At 44.0% G+C, this 19,416-nt stretch overlaps 3 protein-coding genes across 16 annotated transcripts in view; 1 reads left to right on the forward strand and 2 right to left on the reverse strand.

The window, feature by feature from the left end:
* Nucleotides 1-248: 248 nt before the first annotated feature.
* LOC108142355 (CCR4-NOT transcription complex subunit 7) lies at nucleotides 249-4,992 on the reverse strand. 3 transcript variants are annotated; one of them, XM_017266157.2, is made up of 4 exons: nucleotides 4,684-4,992; nucleotides 2,567-2,931; nucleotides 2,089-2,506; nucleotides 249-804 (listed from the first exon to the last, which is right to left on the reverse strand). In XM_017266157.2, exons 1-4 carry the CDS (start codon nucleotides 4,690-4,692, stop codon nucleotides 679-681), a joined length of 918 nt encoding a protein of 305 aa, XP_017121646.1. In that variant the 5' UTR covers nucleotides 4,693-4,992; the 3' UTR covers nucleotides 249-678. The 3 variants fall into 3 exon arrangements, with proteins under 3 accessions (XP_017121646.1, XP_017121647.1, XP_017121645.1); XM_017266158.2 differs by having other exon boundaries at nucleotides 2,567-2,913; nucleotides 4,684-4,991; XM_017266156.2 differs by lacking the exon at nucleotides 4,684-4,992 and adding an exon at nucleotides 3,583-3,659 and having other exon boundaries at nucleotides 2,567-2,913.
* A 291-nt stretch (nucleotides 4,993-5,283) lies between these two features.
* LOC108142353 (sodium-independent sulfate anion transporter) lies at nucleotides 5,284-11,648 on the forward strand. 3 transcript variants are annotated; one of them, XM_017266153.2, is made up of 6 exons: nucleotides 5,284-5,367; nucleotides 7,825-8,429; nucleotides 9,093-9,368; nucleotides 9,732-10,404; nucleotides 10,465-10,644; nucleotides 10,847-11,648. In XM_017266153.2, the coding sequence occupies exons 2-6, from the start codon at nucleotides 7,836-7,838 to the stop codon at nucleotides 10,960-10,962; spliced, it is 1,839 nt and encodes a 612-aa protein (XP_017121642.1). In that variant the 5' UTR covers nucleotides 5,284-5,367; nucleotides 7,825-7,835; the 3' UTR covers nucleotides 10,963-11,648. The 3 variants fall into 3 exon arrangements, with proteins under 3 accessions (XP_017121642.1, XP_017121643.1, XP_017121640.1); XM_017266154.2 differs by lacking the exon at nucleotides 5,284-5,367 and adding an exon at nucleotides 6,771-6,925; XM_017266151.2 differs by lacking the exon at nucleotides 5,284-5,367 and having other exon boundaries at nucleotides 10,735-10,933.
* LOC108142351 (protein TANC2) overlaps nucleotides 11,479-19,416 on the reverse strand; it is a 60,822-nt gene continuing 52,884 nt past the window's right edge. For 5 of the 10 annotated variants that reach the window (XM_017266141.2, XM_017266143.1, XM_017266144.1 and 2 more), the window contains 3 exons: nucleotides 17,033-17,516; nucleotides 12,148-15,521; nucleotides 11,479-12,074 (listed from right to left, as the gene is read on the reverse strand). In XM_017266141.2, the coding sequence (XP_017121630.1) occupies nucleotides 11,754-12,074; nucleotides 12,148-15,521; nucleotides 17,033-17,516 (4,179 nt within the window). In that variant the 3' untranslated portion in view covers nucleotides 11,479-11,753. Of the gene's footprint in view, nucleotides 12,075-12,147; nucleotides 15,522-16,301; nucleotides 16,605-17,032; nucleotides 17,517-19,416 lie in introns of all 10 variants that reach the window. The other 5 variants (XM_017266148.2, XM_017266149.2, XM_017266142.2 and 2 more) reach the window with 3 other exon arrangements.

The raw sequence follows: 19,416 nt of genomic DNA on the forward strand, positions 1-19,416 counted from the left end.
ATTCTCTCTATAATTATCCTTAACTCGTTGGCTTTTAAGTTAATTAATAAATGTTCTTGTTTTTAAGACAAGACAAACCTAAGCTGAACTTTTACAAATTTTTTATTAATGAAAAATATTTGATTTTCGGCAAATGTTTGAAATATACCCAGATGGATATAAGGATATTTTCCCTAATCCTTAATTAACTTGTCTGATTTCAATATTTCCTTTGAAATAAATAAAAACAAAAATTGTTATACACTAAATTAAAAAGTTTTAAATATATTGTTGTTGTTTTTTTTTTTTACAAATACACAATATTCTATTTTGCCCTTTGGCTTACAATATAAGCTTAGTTACCTTAGTTCTGTATTCGTAACACATTTAAGACATGCAGAATTTGAAATTGAATCTGTTCTAGTTTAGCAGGTTTCTCTCATATTTTTGCGTTTTACGGTTGCTTTTTTTTCTGAACTAGCGTGGGAACATCAAGAGATTAGCTTATGGCTGACGGGGTAAATGTTGTATAAACGGGAACGTTCTGTGGCTGTTGGCAGACTATTGCAAAGGTGTGGTGGCGGCGGCGAGGATGGGTTGGCCAGGTGGTGTGGCCTGCACCGAGGCCGGCGGACCCGCTGCTAATCCCTCCTGCTCGAACTTCCGGTCGTGAACGACCACGTTGCCCATTAGCACGAATCATGAGGCGCTGTTCGTCTCCCCGTTGCTCTCGTGGAAGTTGGTGCCGTTGACGATGAACGAGGTGCCCAGGCCGTACAGGTGTCCGGAGTACTTGGCATGGTCGATGTTGTCCTCGAAGAACATCTGAAAAGGGTGTAAGGTTCCATTAGGCGGGCATATAACTTGTGTCTGGATTTGGAATGGGACAGAACAAAGCAGTGAGCTAAGCGATCTAGGTAAGTATATACACCATAAAGCATTGAAAGCACATAAATCTCTACAGCAGCAAATCTAAATGGTAGCACCCAATCAGTTTGGGGAGTCCTACTTATAAATAAATTAAATTACATACCGTTTACCGATGTTGTTAGATGGTGATTTTGTATTAGTAATTCTCTTATTTTAGATTGTTATTCTTCTAATTATTCTGCAATTTTCTTGTTAATTTAGAATTATTTGGCAGCTTAAGCACTTGCTACGCTGATGAACACAGTAAACTGTGTATAAATCTATGACAGCAAAGCCCTTAAAATTGCGAAACAAAATTCAGTAAGTCATTTGACAAATTAAAATTCTACCTTCTAACTTAAAACTAAAGTAAAGCAGTTAATAACGTTTTAAGGCAAATTAGACAAATTCCTCCATTGGTAAGAAGTCATGCCGTATGAATTATATTTGAAAACAACAAGATGCTTAAGATTGCGTATGCAATGCCCAGACACCAAAGAATATAAACAAAAATGTATAAGAAAATTAATTCAAATTCATTTAATTTTCCATTCAAATCCATTTCTGTTTTCTTTTCGTCCCGCGAGCTTTAAAGCTAATAGACATGTTTCACATGATTTTAACAGTTTTAAACTAACTCAAAACACTTCAAATTATGGTTTTCATTCATAAATTGCGGCTCACTGGCACTGCAGATGCTGCAGGATATAGATAACTAAGTACATATGTGATGTATGTATGAAAATGGGCGAGTTGTGACAACCATGAACCACCTTAAACCTATTGGATGATGATGATGTTGATGATGGGCGGAGGCAAGATACGTTAGTAGTGGCAAAGGCAGGGCAACAACACTACTTTCTAGCAGTCCGAAATAGTCGGGGTCAGCGTATCGGAGCAGACGCAAGGCAAGTGAGAAAGCGATGAGCCATCGCGCTCCGGTGAACCGGGAGTGGCGGGAGGCGTGACCATATAGGAGCTCGAGGTGAGCGGATCGCAGGAGGAGCTGCTGTTGCCGGTGCCGTTGCCACTGCTGATCATCACCGAGTCATCGGGGGGACATCCCCCGATGTAGGCCTTACGGCTCAGCAGGCAGATCCGGCTGACCGACGGCTTCATGTTCATGGTGTGCTCAAGCAGGTAGGGAAAGAGTACAACGGGCGCTTCTAGCTCAAAGTGCAAATCATGTGTGTGCAGTACCTCACGCATTTTGAAGAAGGCCATGCCCGTAAGCAGGGCATCGGAACCGGCCTGATGCTGGGGGCCAACGCGCCGCAGTTCCAGCTGATCGGCCACCTCCTGCAGGCCGCCCTTCAGGTTCTTGCAGGACTTCATCAGATATTTGATGTCGAAGATATTGGGGAAGTATATGTGCAGCAGTTCGAAGAACTCGCTCTCGTCCGAGGGCAGATTCTGATCCGTGAGCAGCTTCAAAAGGTAGCCGAAATCGTAGCCAGAGTGGAAGCACAGCCACTTGATGTTGTCCACCAGCACAATGCCGGAGCTCATTAGCAGTTCGGCGAACTCAATGGGATCGATGCCGTCCTCCTCGTGCTTCTTGAACTGGATGCCAGAGTTCTGCAACAGATCTATCGAGTCCTGCGCATACATGTCCTCGCTATGGATACGAAAGGTGATGATAGAACCCCCTATTATCGCTTAAGCAGTGCCAGCTCACCTCAGGTTGAACTTGAAGTTGAACTGCCAGGTCGAGTAGCCCGGCGGCGTTTTGCCATCGTCGTCCATGAAAGTCAAACCCAATTGGATGATCCGCAGAAGGTCGACATTGCAGCGCAGCAGCTGGTAATGGTAGTCCGCCGTGGAGCGGAACTCGCCGACGGGTCGTGCCACCACGCCCGGGAACTCGGTGTCCATGGCCACATAGTGGTACTTCTGCACCACTTTGCGGATGGTGCGGAACTCCTCCTCCAGGTTATGCTTCCACACGTCCCGGATGCCGCACTCCTCGTTGCTCGGTATGTGGACTTGGCCATGTGCCGCGCCACTGATCGCCGAAGGCATTGTCTGTGAAAGGTATTGGTTCTGGTTCAAAACGACTTGGTGTTATTTATGTATATCATATTCGGGTGGATATTCTTTATGTGTGAGAGTGTATATGTTTTGGAAACCCATTGGGGCTGATAAGAAATCATTTTTAAGTATAATGGATTGAAAAACAGTATTAATAAATATATCAATATTTTTTGGAACTGAGTTTATCAAATTTAAAAAGAGTACATATTGTCGGAAATTATGTTTAACGATATTAATACAATCTATTCACTACAAACAAGTTGAATGGGTTTTTGTTTTTAACAATTTAGCACTGATCAAGATTGGTTTACCGATTTAAAAAAGAATTTCATTAATACTAAGGAGTTTCCATCCTTAAATAACAATTTCGAATATCCAAGTGTGTGGTGTTTGTGTGTATTTGGTGAGGGATCTTAAGGGTTAGCAACATAATAAAATAGCTGGACCAATTGGTTAAACACGTTAGCGCAACTAAACAAGAGTTTGTAATTGAGGTTTGGCCAATATCGCTGTTAGAAGTGCTACAATTTTGCTGCTGATACGAAAGAAGAACGAAATAATCAAACAATAACGAAACAAAGGCACGTGAAGGAATCGATTTTGATAATTTGCTTGGAGGTGGTTACTGGAGTGATGGGGATTACGATAGGCGCTACTTACATCGTCGCCGGTCGTCGCCTGGTGCGCACTCTTCGTCGCCGGATCAGCCACCTCTTCGCACTGACCTACAACCAAGCCTCAAGCAACAAGTTCCTCTTGGGTAAATGGTATTACGGTTTGGTTCTGAGGCAATGCTCTTTATCAAATGCAGGGGAATCGGAATATATATGTACAATTTAACTCTGCCCTTACAAGACTCTATCACACCTAAATCGTATCGCATTCATTAACACACTTTGAGATAACATAAGACAAGATACTTGAAGCTGATGCTGAAAATAGACAGCATTAGGCATTGTTTATTTTACAAGATTCGCTGTGGCGCAAACACAATATTATTTCTATTTTAATTAAAAATCTTAGTTTGGTTTCAGACCTTCTCATTGAGGTAATTTTGGCTTTTTATTAGAGCTGAGAGAAATTAATCCCGCCAAATCAATCTCGTTACAAGTCATAATATTAAGAAATAGAGTTTTAAGGTAATTTAATAAATCAAGTAATCTTGAATTTAAAAATGAAAGTTATAGTAAAGTGCCCTTAAAATACCTGATTTGTGAATCTTAATAAGATTTTAAATTTTGTGATTTATATTATATTGTGTGGGGTAGATATTTACGAACCCTAAGCTCTAAACAACTCCAAATATTTTAGTTTCAAGGTCTCGCTGTTTTTTACAATAATTAGAAAGTTTTTCTAATGCTCCAGGTCTATTACATTCGATATTCGAAAATCACGAATCCATTTTTTTAGAGTTTCCTATTCCAGTTACTATAGCCTGGGTCTTATCGCAACAAGCCAATACTTTTCATAACTTTTTAAACAATACATTGACGAATTTCACATTTAAAATTAAACCGTGAAAATATCACAAAATCCATTTAATTTTTGCCCCAATGAGCCCAAAAGAAAAACAGTTAGAACGCCCTAAAAAAAAACTGCACACACATACACTAGCCGCAACCACACGCATACACACGCACATGCAGCGGCATTGAAGATGCATTTGCATTTCGCTATTTTTTGCCATGGAAATCAAGGCCATGGAAACGGGCCCACCGGTCGGAAAATGCGTACACCCACTCGTTAGCCCTCGCAGCTTACCCATTTCATAATATTCGATGGCGGACTGTGTGGATTTTAGCTATTTGCACAAACTGTATGTTCCGTTCGGCGTCTCCTCGTTTTGCGCTGGTGAAGTAGGCGGCGGTGAGTAAACGGCTGGTCTCCGGCACTTTTGCTTGTCTTGCGGCGATCCTATTATGCAGGAACTTTAACTTGAAGAGCCCTCGACGTTTGGCAGCGACTTCCAATGGATTTTAATCAGCAAATATTGTTTGTGAGCCGCGCAAGTGCCATAATAAAAAAATTGCCCGTCTTACGATTTTAGTGGTGGAAAACGTCAAGGTACAAAAATATCGATATCGGTCTTACCTCTGTTTTTTGGGGGGAAATTGTTTTAAATTTTGAGTTTTAAGGAAATGTGTGACTGTGTAAAAGTGTTGAATTTTAAAAGTAAGTAAGGTATATTAATTTTACATTAGTTTGGATACAATTGCAAATAAAATATATAATCGCTGCATCAGTTTCAGTGCTGTAAAATGCTGCACTGCAGATAGTTCGCTTTAACATCCGCCTAGAGGGCGCCAGCATTGTGAATTAACCTTGTGCTGTGACAACCCTAGACTTGCAGCTGTTCGTTAAAACATCGATTATATCGGACAAAAATCGACTTTGGCCCCAGCTCTAGAAAAAAACAAATTTATTTACATTAATTCGATTTCACCGGTAAAAGTGCTTTGCTTACTATTTTAAGATTAATTATAAAGTGATATAAGCTAATAAATGTGATAAGAGCTTATAGAAAACAAGCAACAAGAGTTGCATTGTTTATTTTTGTGTTTTTTATGTTTGTGCCACTTTCCTTTGCATTAACCCATTTGTTGTTGCAAATTCTTCGAAAACTAGCTCGCGTTATAAATAAACAAAACAATTGGATCCCCTGTTTTTTCGTTTTGTTTACTTTAACTACACTACTACAAATGACAGCTTTAAGAAAAACTAGTATTTTTTTAGGTATGTGTGGGTAAAAAGAAAGTACAAAAAATGTGCAGAATTCCATTTCGCCGTCTGTCAACAATCGGCAATGATGTATGTATATATGTTCAGATACGTACATGTATGTTAGTGATCTCTCCAATTATATTATTGCCATGAACCAGGAAAGAACGGATTTCACCAGTTTCTTCAAGGGGTTAATAAACTTTTGACGCTTTACAGTTGCACGTTTTTTTCGCATTTTTATGCTTTATTAATTCCGGTTACAAATTGCCGATAAGGCACTTCAGTTAAACATTTCCATACTGCTAGTGCTTCTTATCTCACTTTTGGAATTTAATCGATAATGAATTTGCAAGGTCAACAAAATTGAATAGTTCTGCGAAAGTAAGACTAGATCCACGAGAATTTTAATTTAATACTTTTATATTTTATTTTTAACTTTACCCTAACTTAAAGCTTTTTTTCTTTATTTCTCCATTTTTCATTCCCTTTGTAAACGTAATAAACATTTTATTGAATAATGTTGCATATCACTCCAATTATATTCTAAATTAAAAACTGATCACCTAATACATACATACGTCCAAATATTTTAACAAACGCAGTTGAATTGTTTACTTTGTTCAAATCACAATATCATTGTTTGGCGGAACTAATAACATATACAATACAATTCATTCAGCACTGAAAGCTCAAAATGATTTTACAATATGCCATTTAATCACGCTTAAATTGTGATAAAATGTCTGACCTAGACAATTATGATCCAAGCAAATGTTTACCGCATTAAGCGTTGTTAAATCAATTTATCTACAGTGTATAGTTTTTTTTTTTTTTATAGTGCAATAAAATTCCACCTACTCGTTTCATAAAATGATGGAATATTATTTTTATTATAGCGTATACGTATGACATAACAAACAAATTATTCACGCTTTATTATTGTCTTCAAATTGTAAATAAATCGTCAGCAAAACAAAGTAAAACTCAATTAACGTTCACATATCTCGTGTTTGTATTTGCCTTTATCGATCGAGCAATTTGATCACGTTTTTAGCGACCCGAACCAATACTTTTAACTCTATCACTTGTTGAGCTAATTGAGGCAGTCGTGTGATCACCGATCAGTTATTCTTCAGTCTTTGGCCAGCTCTCTAACCGATTTGACCTGCTCCAGAGCTTCGAGTTTTTAGTGTAAATAATAGGAATTAAGAACTCTGGCTATTTGAAAAGAACGTGCCCTTCGAACAGAGAACAACATCAAAACATTTGTTTAAACATTTACGTGAGTTTCCAACAAATTATAATTCATTGCGTTTAGACGTTAGACTTTTTCGACTTGTATTGTTGTTGTGTGAAATTGGCCTAAATGCCTTGAAATGGAGTGTTGTGTTATTGGGTTTGGTCTCACCCTGAACAGCTAGTCAAACAATTTCATATTAAATGAACAGAGCTCTTAAAGTTAAAACGGTACACGATTAAATGCTACAAATGCCCTTATAAACTTAAAAGAAAAACCTTTTAATTTTTTGATAAACATTTTTAGTTTCTGGCGTACTTTGGTTACTTATTGATATTGATACATTAAAGCAATTTCGTTTGAAACGAATTCAGAACCAAACTAGTTTGCTGATAAGTTTGATTAATTTCACACAATCTAGTTTTCACAGTGAGCCATTTGTAATCATCAAGGGTTTGGTTCCTATTCTTGTTGATATACCACAAACTCGTATTTCTTCTATTCTTCTGAATTCTTCGGGTTTTATTTACGACTTGCTTTTTAGTAATAACATTTCTTGGCGTCTCCTTTTTTTTGGGCTTGTCTGTCACGCAGACTTCTCGTAGCCAAATATGCTAAGTAAGTCGTTGAACCTGCGATTTTTTAAAATTCATCAAGAATTGAAAGTTTAATATTTTGCGTGTATTCTCTTTCCATTTTACTTATACATAGTTTATGGCGTTTGCTTTGTATATTTTAGTCATTTTATTTAAGGTTACTTTTAATGCTTAATCCCAAAAATAAGTGTTGCTTATAAAGTTTGTGACACAATCTTCTATTATTTTTCATTAAAATGTTGGCATTTGATTTTGGCATCGGCTAAACCCATTTTAATGCCTTGTTTTCTTGTTATTATTGTTCTTCAAATTACGATTATTAACTATTTTCTTTTGTTTAATCCACAGACTCATCAGACATGACCCTCAGGGACTGGGGCTATCGCCTGCTGCCGGGTCTAAAGTGGCTGCACGGCTACACCGGTCAGGATGCAGTGGCGGACCTGATAGCCGGAGTGACGGTGGGACTCACGGTGTTGCCCCAGGGATTGGCCTATGCCACGCTGGCTGGGCTGGAGCCACAGTATGGCCTGTACTCGGCTTTTGTGGGCGGCATCGTGTACGCAATGCTCGGCAGTTGCCGGCAGGTGACGATTGGACCCACGGCACTGCTGGCACTGATGACCAGCCGGCACACTGGCTTCGGTTTGGGATCTGGTCCTGCCTACGCGATACTGCTGTGCCTCATCTCCGGCGTGGTGGAACTGGGCATGGCAGTGCTGAAGCTGGGCGCCCTGGTGGACCTAATATCACTGCCAGTCACTGTGGGATTCACATCCGCCACCGCCGTAATCATTGGCACCTCGCAGCTAAAAGGTTTACTGGGCTTGCGTGGAGGATCCGGCTCTGACTTCATCCACACCATGCGCTCGGTGTTTGGTAATCTGCATCAGGTGCGGAAAGGCGACTTTACTTTGGGATTGGTGTCCATCACAGTTCTGTTGCTGCTGCGGGTAAGTTATTGCATTTATTAAGGGGCTATACCAGTGTGACCCATAAAAAATAATGTAATTTTTGTAAATTTTTCTAAAAGAAAGTACTCGATAGAAAGTTTTGAAGTATTTTGGGCATAAGAAGGTATGTTTTCACGGTTTATTCTTTCAAAACTATTGAAAAATAATGGTGTTTTGAGGTGTAAACAAAAAAGGTACCACAACTACTAAAATTATTCCTACCGAATGAGTAACCGAAACCTAAAAAATTTAAAATGGGCAATAAAGTTTAAAGTACAATCATTAAAAAAAATATTAAAAATTCCCAAAATGGCGTAGCTTTGAAAAAAATCTGTTTTTTTGGGTTAAAAATGGTCTTTATTTCAATGCCCAACATAAAATTTTGAAGCAATCAAAAAGATCCTAGTTTATTTTAGAGTAAATACATTCAAGAATATTCAGTTTTAATTTTAATTGTTTAGTTGTATTGGCAGCAATTTTAAAACATGTTTCGAGAAAAACGCGTTGAAAGTTTAAATTTAGATGATTATACATTCATACTCCTTAGAATGCTGCCTTTCAAAAACTATATTAAGATACGATCTTGCCGCCTTGACAGGATATTTTTAAAAGTATAAACCATTTAATAAGCTAAAAAATAAAATCAATTTTCAATCGCCATAGAAACTCAAAGACGTGAAACTTGACGGAAGAATCCGGAGTTTGCGGACGCAGCAGCTGATAAGCGGTAGCATCTGGGTGATAGCCACCGGACGGAATGCTCTGGTGGTGCTGGTGACCAGTGTGCTGGCCTACAGCACGTGCGAGCAAATGGCGAGCTGTCCCTACATCCTCACCGGAAAGGTCAAGAGCGGTCTGCCAAACGTCTCGCTGCCCAAATTCGAGACTACCATTCTAGACAGAAATGGCACCGAGATCAAGCAGAACTTTGAGCAGATGGTGAGTTTACAAAACATTTATTTAAACATAGAAATAATTGTTTTTTTTTTGCGATCCTATACAATGTATATCAAGATCTACAATCTGGTTTACTTAGTGTCTTGGTTTACTTGTTTTTCTTGGGCTTTATTGTTGTAGTACTTCTGGTTTTTAATTGTCTTTCTTCTTGTATTATCTTTTCTTTTTTGAAAGTGCAAATAAATTATAATTAATTGTCAAACTCAATTTTAGTCTGCACAATGAATTATATCCGTTAAATCTTGATTAATTAAAATCTTTAATTAATATGTTTGATTCGGTTGCTTTCGAATTAATTTATTTAGTTGAACTGCAGTGGTTAACCCAATTTTCTCTCCATTTAAGCTCTCGGAATTGGGTCCTTCCATGATAATACTGCCCATTATTGCTGTGCTGGGAAATGTGGCCATCTCAAAGGCCTTTGGAGGAGCCGGGTTGAGTCCCACGCGTGAACTGGTTGCCCTTTCGATGAGCAACATCTGTGGCGCCTTCTGCAGCTCAATGCCGGTAACGGGATCCTTTTCGCGCAGTGCCGTCAACCATGCGAGTGGAGTAAGGACTCCGCTGGGAGGCTGCTATACGAGTGTGCTGGTTCTGCTGGCGCTGGGACTGCTGGCACCCTACTTCCAGTACATCCCGAAGGCGGCCCTCAGTGCGGTCATCATCTCGGCGGTGATATTCATGATCGAGTTCGAGGTCATCAGGCCGCTGTGGCGCTGCAGCCGACGGGAGCTGCTCCCGGGGGCCATTACATTCGTGATGAGCCTGGCGGTGGGCGTTGAAATTGGCCTCCTGCTGGGCGTGAGTGCCGATGTGGCCTTCCTCGTTTACCGAGCAGCCCGACCCGTGCTGAGTGTGTCCAAACTGCAGACCAGCAATGGCATTAACTACATTCTGATTCGACCCAAGCACAGTTCACTGTACTTCCCGGCCATCGAATGGGTTCGCTCGGGAATCTCCAAGGCTCTGACCACCCACGGAACCGCTCCCGTTGTCCTGGATTGTGCACATGTGCACGGTATGTTTTTTACATGAAAGATTACATTTCAGATTTGTTTTCATGGTTTATTTCTTGTAGATTTCGATTTCACGGCAGCTCGAGGAATGGGATCGTTGCAGAAGGAACTCGCCAAGGCGAATGTGCCCTTGTTCTTAATGAGTGCCCACAAGGACATCGGTGTGATACTGAAGGAGTCGACCAACATTGATTTTCCCACGATAGACTGCCCCGATGACTTGGAATTCCTTTTGGAGCAAAGTGAGCCTAGTTTTGATAGCATCGCCACACTGATCATCCTTACTGCACAACAAAACTCACGCTTCTCATTTCCTTCGCTTTCATTTGCAGTCAGTTCCGCTGTTTGATTACTTCCAAAAGCAAGAATGCCACATCTAGCACCCTCCATCTCAATTGATTCCGATTCTGAGCTCTTTGTGTAATTGCATTTTTGTTTTTCCAGCTCCCGACTATGTTCTGCATTTGCAGATCGCAGCTCCGCTTGTCCAGTCGCATCGGGTACGTTGCGATGCCGGGGAACCAACTGAACTGAGTAAACTTAATGGAAAAACTACTTAGAAACAATCAGGATATTGTTAAATTTATATGTACTTAAGTATACGTTGCGGCACAAAATCTTATTTATGGCAACTAAACCTGCAATGCATAGTTTATTAATATGCTATACTTCTTAGCATTTGTAGCTCTCTCATTTTCCTATTGCCGAATTTGGTATTCAACTGAAACACACATTTCATGTCCAACTTTCCATTCCTATGCTATGTTCCCTCAAATATATTAGGTTTAAATTGTATATATCTACTTAAGGTTTACACATTTGTTTTAAATTTTGTTTTTAATTATACTCTTAGATGTTCTCAAAAGAAAATTTTTATTATTATATGTTTGGTCTGTGTTCGTTGAATTTGTATGAGATCTTATAGATTTTTTATAACTTTGTTTAATATTAAGTTATTAAAAACCAAGCCCAAAACTATGCAACACAATTTTGAAAACATTTCGAAAGAAAAGCCCAATAATGATTAAGCATATCCCCAAAAGTCTGCAATAATTTGTGAAAGAAAACAAGTTCTCTTTTCTTAACAAAATTCGCATTTATTTAATATTTGTTATCTGTAAGAACTGATGCTTATAATAAATCAGCGGATAAAACTAATTTTTACATGCGTAGACAAAATTAAAGAGACAAAAATAGTTTTAGCTTGTTTTTAAGATTAAGAACATTCGAATTCGAAGGCAATAAATAGCAGTGAGTTAAGGTCTAGGGTAGCTCTTAAGTTATAGAATAGCGATTAGTTCGCAGGCGATACGACGAGTACAACACTACACTACACAACAACAATCGACATTTACAAATCGGTGATCTCGTGGTGAGATTCGTAAACGACGGATGCCCCGCCGCCGATGCCGCTGGTCATCCTGCCGGACTGATCCTCGCTGCTGATGGTGATCCGGGTGAGCAGCTCGGTCTGGATGCGCTTCAGCACCTCGACCACCTCGCAGAGTACGCCGCTCTGGGCGGCCTGCTGCATCGCCTCATTGGCGTCCACCAGTGCCTCGTTCAACGCTCCCAGCTCCATGCGCGCCTTTGCCCGCGCATAGTAACCCTCGTAGCTGTGCGGCTTCTGGGCAATCGCCTGCGTGGCCAAATCTATGGAGGCGTCAAGTTCCTAAAAAAGAAAGGGAAATGGTTAATCACGTTTCTGTGTTAATCCTCTCTACTATCCCTTTATATATACTCACATTAAGTTTTCGCTTGCAGCGCGACAGATTCAGCAGCAGATTGGTCCGCAGCTGGGCAAAGATGGCATTCCTCTCGAGCAGCTGCTCCAGTCCGGAGATCTTGCGCAGGGCATACTGATACCGATGGGCGGCCTCCTGGAAGCGATTCTTGCGATAGAGCACATTGCCGTCCTCCAGCAGCTTGTTGAGCAGCACCACCAGAATCTCTGGCTTGCCCATGGCCATGCTCCACGTGGTGGGTCCCAGTTTGGCACCCTTGCGCAGGAACACCTGCACGGCCTGGATGTTGCGGCAGGCGATGGCCCGATCCAGCGGCCTCATGCCATGCACATCGATGTGCTCCAGGTTGCCGCCCTGCTCGAGAATGTAGAGCACCAGGCTGGCGGCTCCCTGATAGGCGGCCAAATCCAGGGCGGTGCGTCCGTTGTGATCCTCGTGATGGCGATTGCAGCCATGTTCAATGAGCGTCCTGGCCGCCGCCAAGTGGCCCCGCAAACAGGCCCAGCTGAGGGCCGTGAAACCCTCGTGATCCTGCGCCTCCCGGGCCGCTCCTCGTGCCAGCAGCAGGTCCACCAGCTCCAGATGGCCCTCCTCCGCCGCAATCATCAGCGGCGTCTTGCGCGTCTGGCCCAGCGGCTCGTCCAGCAGAGCGCCCCGCTGCAGCAGGTGCTCCACCACGCTCCAGTGACCCTCCTTGACGGCCAGCCACAGTGCGGAGTATCCCTGTCGATTCCGGGCGTCGATCTGGGCGCCGCGTGACAACAGAATGGCCACCACATCGACGCATCCGTGACGGGCGGCGGCGGTTAGCGCCAATTCGCCACTGCTCGGCTCCATGCCATTCACGTCCAGGTCGAACTCGCTCTCGTTGAGGTCCAGCAGATCCTCCAGGATCTTGCAATGCGCCTGGGCGGCGGCTCCAATCAGTGCCTGTTGCAGGGCCTCCGATCTGGTGACATCCTGCGAGTGGGGACGCGGCGACCAGTCGCAGGCCAGCAGGTACTTGACCACACTGAGGTGACCCATCCGGGCGGCATGGACCAAAGCACAGCGCTGCGTGATGTCCAGCTGGCCGAGGCTGCTGCCGGCGGCCACCAGCGGACGCACTACGTCGCAGTGGCCACGCATGGCGGCCAGGATGAGCGGAGTACAGCCCTGGCTGTTGGTCAGACCCACATCGGCGCCGAATTCCAGCAGCAAGCTGACCATGGGCAGGATGCCCTCGTGCGCAGCAATGCAGAGGATCGGAGCTCCGCCCATGTAGTCAGTGCGGTGATTTGGCGAAGCTCCGGCCAGGAGGACCAGACGGGAAACCTTCAAGTTCGGACTGTACACATTGCGCAATGCGCCCAAAGCGGAGGAGATGTTGTCCGCCGCTCCAGCCAACCAATACGATTGCAGATCCCTTGGCGAAAGCAGGGTCAAACTGGTGCCGCCGTACAAGTGCGCCTTGAGCATGTGGTGGCCCAGTTCCAGGGTGAGCTGCGGCGACAACGGAGCCTGCAGACGGGACAGCCGGAAGGCGATGGCCGCATGTCCCAGCCGAGCGTCGCAGAGGAACTTGTTGGACTCGCCCTCGTCGCGCCGCATCAGCCACTCCCGCAGGGAGCTGTGGAAGAACATGTACGTGTTGTCCAGCCGCTTGATGAGGAACCCATCCAGCAGCTTGAAGCGCTGCATGAACTCCGGCCAGCTGAGCGACTCGCGTCCGTGGCCCAGCGCCTCCATGCTGTAGTAGATCTCGTCCAGCGTCAGCGGATATAGGGCGGCCAAACAGACGTTGAGGATGGGGGCGGCCTGCTCGAAACTGCGGGCGGTGGGAAAGCGCAGATTGAAGTGCAGCAGGAAGATCTGGGCCAGGGACACGGGCAGCACCTTGTAGCTGGACGACTTGATGACCAGCTGGCCGCGGGCAATGAGATCCAGTATGAGCTTGGCATACAGCATGGAGCCCCTGCTCAAAGACTGCAAATGCGAGACGAACTTTGTCTGCGGCTGACCGCCCGCCTGGCTTCCACTGCCACCGCCACCTCCTCCTCCTCCACCGCCAATGTTCAACCGGATCTCAGGGCTGTCGGCCAGTCGGGCGCCAATGTAGTCAAGCATGTCCTGCTGCAGCGCCTGGCCCCAACTGTCCAACGTGAGCTGCGTGTAGCTGGGCGCCTTGACCAGCTCCAGCATCTGGGTCCGCACGGTGGCCACCAGTTTCAGCCAGGCCGGAAAGTGTGGCGTGAGTTGGGCGAGGAAACTGGCTATTGTGTGGCCGTGATCGGGACGATGGTACTCCGCCTCGCAGAGGGCATCCACCAGGATGACGGCCACCTTGGCGGGAATCTTGCCCGCCCGATGCAACTGGGCCAGTGGCTCCAGTATGGCCAGCTTCATCACCCGCTCCGCATCGGCGATGCACTCGCGCACACTGAGGATGTCCTGGAGGTGCGGCTCCGACAGCAGGTAGTCCCTGTAGGCGGTCAGCTGGGGCGCTTGGCACAGCTGGGCGGCCAGGGAGTGCACAAAGTCCGGCACCTGGCAGGTGAGATTGGCGTCCGCCTGACAGAAGTGGTAGCCCACCATGTGGGAGGCCAATCCCCGCATGCGCTCACAGTGGGCGCCCAGCTGGAGCTGGCTGTAGATGCCATCGGGATCGTCCTGCATCTGCCGGCGGCCGAAGCAGGAGTACTCCACCAGTTGCAGGCAGAAGGCGGTCTTGCCGGTGCCCGGCTGTCCGTTGATCAGCACCACACGCGTCTCCGTGCCGAGCAGAATGTTGGACAGCTGCTGCACCAGCCACTGGCGACCCACGTACGGCGGATCCGGCTCCTGCAGCGGCACCTCGAAAAACAGCGGCTTGAGGGCCAGTTGAACTGCTGCCAGCGTGGAGGCTGTCACCCTGGATCCCTGGATACCCGCTGCTGCTGCTGCCGAAGAGGAGCTGGAACCGGATGCCTGCTGACCACGTGTCGATCTCCGGACATTTCCTTTGCGACTCTTGCTTGGAAGCGCTTCGTAAACGTGCAGCATGGAGCAGCCGGCCTTGAACTTGCCACACAGACTCAGTGCATCCTCCTTCAGCCCGTGACTGGTGGCCACCGACAGTTGGCTGCCGCTGAGCAGCCCGCCGCCGCTGGCCAGCGTCTGCTCCGGACTGACGTTCTGCGAGGATCCGCTCGTGGTGGTGCTGGCCGCTCCCACGCCGCTGCTGCTGGTGGTGCTGGTCGTGGAGTGGGCCGAGATGGGCTCGCAGCCACTGCCGCTGGAGCTGCTGTTGCCATTGCTGCCGGGATCGTTGAGCAGCAGGCCGAGGCGGGCGTGCAGCTGGTCCTTCTGCAGCTTGTCGTTCAGGAGCGAGGCGTGGTGGTCCAGGGCGTCGCTTCCTGCGGAAGGAGATACACAACAAATAGGATTAGGTGTGGAGTCCAACATGTGGTAAGCATGCAAAAAATTTACTAAACATTATTAAACATCAATTAGTAAACTTAAGGTTATACTTTTGAAGTGGACATTAATTAACAAGCAATGAAAAATTGCTTAAAGGGTATATAAATTACAATAACTAATAGATTTGCCCAAATAATTAAATATGATAAATATATTTATACCGTAATGTAAAAGGTATATATTAACATTTTTTGCCAATGACAGAAGATAGTTTCAAAAAGTATTTCTTCTTAAGAAATTAAATTTATTTTGAGTTCCAAAAAGTGTGAAATAAAATAATATAAAAAAATTGCGTTAAATTAAACATTTTATTACCTTTCAAATTTAAAAAAAATAAAAAATTAACAAAAATATCGTCACTTATTCAAGAATATAAAAAACTTAAGAATTAAGTGCTTAATTTATGTTCAAAAGTTAACATTGCTTGGGAACACGAATATCAAATATTTCAAAAATTAACCCTTTCAATTGACAAATCTCTTGATAAAATTTTACAATAGCCCTAAAAAAAACTGTAATGTGTATTATATAATAATAATATATATTTTTATACTATATATATTATATTGATAAACTCATTAATTTGTTAAAACGTCTTATTTAAAGGTTGAAAAAAAAAAAAAATTAAAACAAGGTGTTAGTGGACAACAATGGTGATGCAGCATGCAAACGACTGGAACTGAAGAAGGATGCACATATGAGGAGCGGAGCCATGCCTGCTAGTTGGTTCAGTCCCGCCTCACTCGAGTTGGAGGAGTTGACGCTCCACAGGGACTTGATCTTGCCGAAGACCAATGAGGACAAATGACCGGCGTAAACGGATGTTCCGGCCAAACTGAGCCTGTTCAGGCGATTTTCGCTGCTGGCTCCATGGCGAGCCGAGGTCTTCAGGTTGTGATTGCTCACATTCTTGCGACGCCTTCTTGTGACCGCCGAATCCGAGCAGGTCGATGTGTTCAGGGCATTCGACTCCTTGCCCACATTCTGGTTGTCATGGTGATGATGCTGATGCGGATGATCTAACGATGGATGCTAGGTGAGTTTTCTTTTCGATGTTGTTTTGGGAATGCAATCAAATGGGTTCCATTTGGACTCCTAAATTTGTACTTTACTTACACGTCTAACTATAATTTAATCTTTAAATGGGGTTACCTTTAATGTTATATTATATGCTAAGATGATTTTTCTTTTCGAGGTAGTTTGGGTTCCATTTGCGCTATTAAGTTGTTTGTGAATTTGAATTATAGGTGCCTATTATACTACTATTTAATATTTATATGGGATTACCTTTATTAAAATATTTAAATATGTTTACCAAGTTAAGGGATCTACTTATTTCTCAATAAAATTGTCTTTAAATAAGTGACTATTCCCAAAAAGAATTAAACAAGTTTTGTATGCCAACGCTCGAATGTGACCCTCAGTTGAACCCCCGTTCTGAACTTACCGCCTGATAGGATTGATGCCGTGTCAATGGGACAGCCCCCATTGGAGGCAGTGCGTCGATGGCCGACGCCCACTCCGCCAGCACCTCCTCCTCCTCCTCCTGATCCTCCGCCAGATCCTCCATTACCTCCTCCAGTGAGGGCACTGCGCAGATTCTTGTGGTTGAAGAACCGCCTACGCGTGGGCGGAGTGGCAAAGGCCGGTGGTGCGGCACTCAGTTCGCTGTAGGCCGACGCATGGATGTTGTGGCTCAGGCTGCTGCTGCGACTGTGGCCACTGATGCCGTTGCCGTGGGCCATCAGCTGCTTGGCGGCGGAGGCCACGGCTCCTCCGCTCAGGTGGTGCACATCCACGGTGACCGTTTGCGTGGTGCCGGTGCCGGTGGAGAATGCATTGCCATTGGTAGAGGCCACAGCCCGGGGCAGTTTGCCATTGCTCGCATAGCGGTGGTGGTAGTCCGGTGACTGTGACTCCTGGCGGTGCTGCTGCAACAAAATGTGCCAATTGAGTTAAAAACTTATCAACGATGAAAGTTAATGTACAGTGAAAAATATAAAACATCAGCTATTGTTGTCTAATTGTAATTATTTCTTTTAAAAATGGTAAAAGTCTACCTATAACCTACTTTTTGGAAAGGAATTTTATTAATTGTTGTGTAACGATTTATTTTAAATATCTTTCGAGGTTAAAATTATACCTAAATTTAATACCTCTGTTGCTTTCAAGCAATCAGATATTCTTACTATTTTTGTATATTTCTGTAGCTCATTTAACTAATTTTCTTTCAGTGTAGATGTGGCACAGCTTTCGTCAAAGTTGAGCAGGCCCCAAGGGAAAGGCGTTGCTCTTTGATTGGTCACATGTGTGGGCCATCCTAAGATGAAAGCGCTCAAATGGCCACAGATCCAAGGCACTCACAAAGCCAACGAGGTGGTGCTTCTAGGCATAAAACCCACCTTTTTGCAGCCCTAAACCAAAATGTTGTCAGACCCATCAAGTTGTGGTCTTTACCACCCGACTTAGACATAATTATCATGTCAAGATCAGGCTGGATTTGTGGGCACACTTTAAAAAATTTCCACTGAACAAATCGTGCACTTGGCCAAAATTTGTGTATTTAACCTTGATCTCTTATGTATTTTCACACATTTTGGATTTTGCAATGGGAATACCTTCTAACGCATAAAGGTGTGGAAAACCAACAATTACGGTGTTAAAATATGCTGTGAAAATAAAGTGCCAGCTTATATTTCACTAGATAATAGCTATTGAGTAACCTAACAAATAAACATATAGGTTCCAAAGAAAAGCTTGTTTGAATTGAACAAAACGTTTCGTGGTCATTGCCTAAAAAATATGTTTGGTGCTAAGTAGTTTTCGGGTCAAATGCTAGGTAACCTTATTTTTCTGAGTGCAGCTTCGTCTTTTCAAGCCTAGTGCCTGTCCATGTTGTGGACTGTTGTCCTCCGATCTGACGGGACACAGACCGAAACCAATTTCATTCACATGCGGGGCATAAGTCCCCTCGAAAGGGGTCTTAGTCATCGTCTAGTCTGTGGCTCCTTCGGTTCGGGGGCTTTCGTCTTAATGAACTGCAAATCATTTTCTGTCTGCGTTGGTTTTCGCCTTCTCTTGTTTTCCTTTGATTTTGTTTTATTTTTTTTTTTTTTTATTTGGGTAGGCCCAAAGACTGGACATGGCACAGAAAAGCTCAGAAACGTGATTTCCAGGACAGAATCGGTAACACAAACACAAACACAAACAGAAACAGAAACAGATTTAGAACCTGAGAACCAGTTTCTGGGTTCTGTGTGGGATAATAAGATGAAATTGGTTGGCTCCGCCAGACGGAGTCGGAGGCCATTAATTGACAGGCAGGAGGTGTGTGTGTGTGTGTTTGGAGGCAGGCAGGTGGCTGGGATCCAGGGAGGAGCTTTGGACTTTGGAGCCGCTCAAAAAATCCGGCGAAGGGACTGTTATGAAATTAATTGAAGGCAGAGAAACTCAAGGGATCGAACTTTTTATAGATCATCGATTAAGGCTCTAACAGAGTTGTTGAAATTGTGTTTAAGGTAGTGAAAGACTTTGGTAGCTATTCAATTTGCCCCGTTTGATGATTGTGATTTGGCTAAAGAACCCATCTGACAAGTTGCTCCGCCTGCGGATGTCTGAGTGCTCTGGTTCTCTTCCAGCAGCGGATGTCTGGGTTCAGTCACGACACAAGTCGCCCACTTCCGCTGCAGGATGTTTGGCTGAGCCAGTCTGCCCACAGACTGTCAACCGACTAACTAAGTCCACAGGCCTTTTCCTATCCATCATGTGGCTTACAAGTAAGTTCGAACTTTGAAAATCCCAATTTAATTTACGATATTAAATTCTAAATCA

Source organism: Drosophila elegans, unplaced genomic scaffold, assembly GCF_018152505.1.
Source record: "Drosophila elegans isolate 14027-0461.03 unplaced genomic scaffold, ASM1815250v1 contig_208, whole genome shotgun sequence".
NCBI lineage: Eukaryota > Metazoa > Arthropoda > Insecta > Diptera > Drosophilidae > Drosophila > Drosophila elegans.

Bases quoted from the DNA above. Each gene is read 5' to 3' on its own strand.
- LOC108142353 (XM_017266153.2), top strand. From the start codon at position 7,836: ATGACCCTCAGGGACTGGGGCTATCGCCTGCTGCCGGGTCTAAAGTGG. The intron at 9,369-9,731 runs GTGAGTTTACAA...TCTCCATTTAAG, and splicing joins AGCAGAACTTTGAGCAGATG to CTCTCGGAATTGGGTCCTTC. The intron at 10,645-10,846 runs GTGAGCCTAGTT...TTGTTTTTCCAG, and splicing joins GGAATTCCTTTTGGAGCAAA to CTCCCGACTATGTTCTGCAT.
- LOC108142355 (XM_017266157.2), bottom strand. The intron at 2,507-2,566 runs GTGAGCTGGCAC...TCGTATCCATAG, and splicing joins AACTTCAAGTTCAACCTGAG to CGAGGACATGTATGCGCAGG. The intron at 805-2,088 runs GTACTGCACACA...CACCCTTTTCAG, and splicing joins CCTTCTTCAAAATGCGTGAG to ATGTTCTTCGAGGACAACAT.